Raw genomic sequence first — 4386 nt, 5'->3', positions numbered from 1 at the left:
AGCCTATAGGTATGGGAAGATACAGCAACGGACGCCGTTCCGTTAAAGCGCACAGATAGTAGATGTCGAGGACACCGCGTGCTGTGAACGCTATGATACAGGGCAGTGATACGTCATTGCACTCTAACAATCACTGTGGCGATGTACTCTATGCGGAGCACACCGGGCACATCTTCACAGCCAGAATGCGATACGCTGAACTCTAATGGCGAATTCAAGGCACTTCCTCTGCGAAATGTTCGGCTGTTTCTGAAGCAAGCCTGTTTTGACGAAGGAAATTAAGGAATGAGTGAGTGAATGAATATCTTTTGAAATACTTATTCATGGTAGGACTCCTTAGTGCCTAAATAAATTGCTCGAGGAAGTCGAATTGCGCTATGAATTTCTGTTTCCTGTTGGTGTTACCTCAGCCAGTGTAACTTCAGAAAACACGTAAAAGTACAATCTTTGTTCATACCCTTAGTTTTTTTTCCCCCGCTGTGGGTACGCATCTTGCTTATGGAGGAGAAGAAGTTGATTCCAGTGGCCCGCTTCGGTGCATACTGGCGATGCGGGAATATGTACCTGCATCTCCAGATGTTACTCTAAATTAGACGACTAGCGACCAGTCTGCTTCGTCACGCAGGGACCCCGGAGCAGCCAGCCCTATGTGCGAACAGCAAATACTGCGTCGCAGGCCAGTCGAAGTCGAAGAGCCGCAAGCACTGACGTGTAGCTTCCATCAGGGCGGCCAACATGGCTGGAGTGTGCTTCGCTTGTGACCCTTCGGCGCAGGAAAGCGCTCGGAAAAGCAAAGCAAGTCGCAAAGCTACGTCGAAGGCGCCTTCTAGCCCCGAAGAGCATGCTGAGGAAGAACCTTCGAGCCAAGGTGAGACTAGTAGAGGCCGAAAGAAGGGGCGAGAGAGGTCACCGAGCGCATCAGCAAGCGGTAGCAGCCGTAGCAAGCGCAAAGCGAAGAAGGGCCGGCGACAGAGTCAGTCTTCAAGCAGAGTAGCAAGGGGCAAGCGTACGGCTAAGAAAGTGCAGCGTGGACGAAGCGGGTCATCTGGCAGCAGCGGAAGTGGGACAAGGCGCAAGACCAGACTAAGGCAAGCTTCTGTGGACAAGTTAGCAAGACGCACCAGAAACATAGGCAAGGCAAGCAGGCAGCGCGAACGAAGACACAAATCATCTATCAAGGGCAGTGTGCGAAAGGCTAAGGCTAGAAAGGCTGAGCGTTCAAGAATCAAGTCACGAAGTGCGCTTAGTGCGCTTAGTGTGGGCGCGGCAACACCCAGGAGAACTCGCAGGTCAAGGAGCATATCGTCTGGCAGCAGCCGAAGCAAGAAACAGCGTAACCACAAGAGCAGCCAGAAATCCAAACGTACGTCCTCCAGACGCATAAAAGACGCGAGCGCGTTTAAGAGGCATCGTGGGTCAAGAACAAGGTCATTGAGCCGAGTCAGCGGACAAAATAGCAGGATCAGAAAAGCTTACCGCGCTAGCAGCTCATTGAGCTTGAGCTCAGTAGACAAGCATGTGGCTAAGCCGACTCGGAGGCCGAGGAGAAAGTCGTCGGGCAGCAGCAGAAACGTGAGAACGTGCAAGACTACACGAAGGCACACATCTGGGAAAGCGTCTTCGAGGAGCAGCACAGGAACAAGCACAGCTACGAGGCGGAGCATATCAATTCCTACGTCCTCGAGCAGAAGAAGCGGGCAGAGGACTAGGTTTATTAAGGCAGAAGCAAAGCGCAAGTCAAGAACCAGGTCATCGAGCTTGACCACAGGGCATAAGAGCTCAACTAAGAACGCTCGGTCATCAAGAAGCAAATTGTCTGGCAGCAGTCGGAGTGAGAAAAAGCGCAAGGCAAGAATGAGACATGCATCAGAAAACTTATCCTCGAGGAGCAGCAGCAGACTCGCACGCAAGACAAGGAGACGTAGCGCATCAACACAAAGAGCATCGAGCGGTGGCCGCAGTGCCAAGCCTAGCGCTATAAGAGTTGGGCCATCAAAGAGCAGATCGTCAGGCATTGCTAGTGGGAGGAAGCACTCTGCTAAACGGATTCAGCGATCAGCCTTGTCGTCAAAAAGCAGTCGTATTCGGACGACGCTGGGGACAGAAATGCGTGGCGTCAAGAGAACCAGGAAAAGAAGCAAGGAAAGTGGACGCGAACCCAGTGCCAAGAAAGCTCGGCGATCAGAAAGCACGTCGTCGACACGCAAAAACAGTCGGATAAAGCTCAAGGCTAAAGTACAGCACTCGTCCGTCAGCAAGTCTCCGAATAGAAGTGTGAGCGCGCGTCGGGTCAAGAAAAGCCCAAGTGCGAGCTCGTCTTCCGTAAGGTCGGGTCGGCAAAACAGCGCAGCTCAGAGGGTTCGGCGGTCAAGCACTGCTTCGGCGAGAGGTGAAAGCAGCCGTTCAAACCTCCGGACAAAAAAGCGACGCAAGTCTGCTAGCAGGTCTATGAGTAGCAGTGTTGGAAAAAAGGTCGGCATTAAGAGTAACCGAAAGTCTAGGAGCGTGTCATCAAGTATAGCCAGCGGGCACAGTCGCACTGCTAAGAAGGCTCGGCGGTCAAGGAGCTCCTCGAAAGGTAGCAACAGTCGTCCAAAGCTGAAGGCCAAAAAGCAACGCACGGTAAGAAGTAGATCTCTCAGCAGCAGTGCTAAAGGGAAACGGCGAAGGGCAGCAAGCGCGCCTTCAACCAGCTCCGCTTCCCACAAAGGCAGGGCCACGAAGGCACGTCGACCATTGACCTTGTCGTCAACCAGCTCGAGCGGCAAGGCGAAGAACCAAAGGTCCGTAAATATCTCAAGCGCTAATGGAGTGTGTTTAGCGTGCGTGGCATCGGAGAATACTACCGACAAGGAGAGCAGCAGCATTGAGTCGCTTATATCGACAAAGCCATCCCGTATCAAAGCGGTCAAGGGTGGAAAGAGTAGCACCACCAAGAAACGATCAAGGTCGTCAAGCCCAGTCACCCGCCACAAACAAGGTGCCAAGAAGGTCAACCGTTCAACACGTAGTATTTTGTCGAGTAGCACGGGAGGAACAGCCTCGAGGGCTAAAAAGCAACACCGCTCAAGAAGCGCTACGTCAAACCGAACCAAGGCCACAAAACCCAGAGCCGACAGTCAGCTCAAGTCAAGGCGCAGCACACCGAGCATCAGTAGTGACCTACAGGCAAATAAAAGGAACAAGAGTCGACGGTCTAGAAACTCCTCGAGCGCGAACAGCAAGTCCAAGACGAAAAGGAATACCCGGCCAAGAAACCGCTCGCCATTAACGGACCGGAAGCCGAAAGTTAACGCCGTGCACGGTGGAAAGAGAAAGGCAGCTAAAGAAGGACCTGCTACTCGGAAAGTCATTGTAGAAGAGACCACGGCCGTCACTGTAACTGAGGATGAACTCGTGACAACTTCTCCCGAAAACAAATCGAGCCATGTATCTGCTACTAGGACGATGTCCGAGACGTCCGAGCACCAAGCCGAAGAGTGAGACAGCTAGTGAAAAGGCTAAGTCTACGATAAAAACAGCAAAAACATTGAAGCACAAAGCAAGCCAACAAGTTCAAATGCAAAGTACACCGTTGCAAGTGAAGTAAGAACGGAATGTGTAGAAGCAGATGCTGAAAACTGAGAACTATTGAAAGCTGAGAAGTAACATTGTTGAAAGCCAGCCATGTTGTGACTTTAATAAGCTGGGGCCCTTGGCAGGCGTTCTCCCGGGGCTAGTTGACGAGTATAGGCTAGACGAAGTAATTTATTTCTGGAAGCCGAACGCTGCGGATAACTGGAGCTTCCATGATCGGCCGTTTGGTTAGTGCTTTCGCCAAGTTCATGTTATTGAACTGAAATTGAAAGCCCTACGTGGCTCCTACTATGAAAAATTGGTATGCGCGCCATTGGAAACTTATAGTACCACTTTGCTATTAAAGTATTTTTCCTTGTTGAGTAGTTCGATGTCAAGGTTATGATAGAACGTGAAAACTTCCCCGTCCTTTTAGTCCTTTGTACCGTTTAATTTTCCATGAATTTACTGTCGCTGGCGTCGATAGCAGTGTCGTCGCTCTATGTCCTGTTTTGTAGATTTAACTGCTGGCATTGTCGCTGATGCAAAGGTTACATTTGTCCTCCTGCCCAAGACGTCAGACCGTCTTTCGAAGGTACGTGACAGTGGTTTAAGCCAACCTGCAATACGGTCTGTGGCGCATCTAAATAACTTGCGCTGATAGGTGAATGAAAAATGCGGTTGTCAAAAGAGGTGAAATATCTCCATATCATCAACACGAGGAAGCCTACGTGTAGCGGCAGATTAGCGTGCCTATACTAGCAACTTTTGAGCAAGCTACGTCGTCTGTGGGAACGCTTCTCTCAGTATGGCCGGGCAGGGCCGTCCGGG

At 51.1% G+C, this 4386-nt stretch overlaps 1 protein-coding gene across 1 annotated transcript; it reads left to right on the top strand.

Annotated features, from left to right (window-relative positions):
- Positions 1-518: 518 nt before the first annotated feature.
- On the top strand, positions 519-3941 carry LOC129383700 (uncharacterized). The gene has a single exon (XM_055068370.1). It carries the CDS (start codon positions 736-738, stop codon positions 3481-3483), a length of 2748 nt encoding a protein of 915 aa, XP_054924345.1. The 5' UTR covers positions 519-735; the 3' UTR covers positions 3484-3941.
- The last annotated feature ends 445 nt before the right edge of the window (positions 3942-4386 follow it).

The sequence above is a fragment of the Dermacentor andersoni genome, chromosome 9, assembly GCF_023375885.2.
Source record: "Dermacentor andersoni chromosome 9, qqDerAnde1_hic_scaffold, whole genome shotgun sequence".
Lineage (NCBI taxonomy): Eukaryota > Metazoa > Arthropoda > Arachnida > Ixodida > Ixodidae > Dermacentor > Dermacentor andersoni.
Note: the sequence above shows the minus strand (reverse complement) of the source record. Positions and strands in the feature narration are given on the sequence as shown.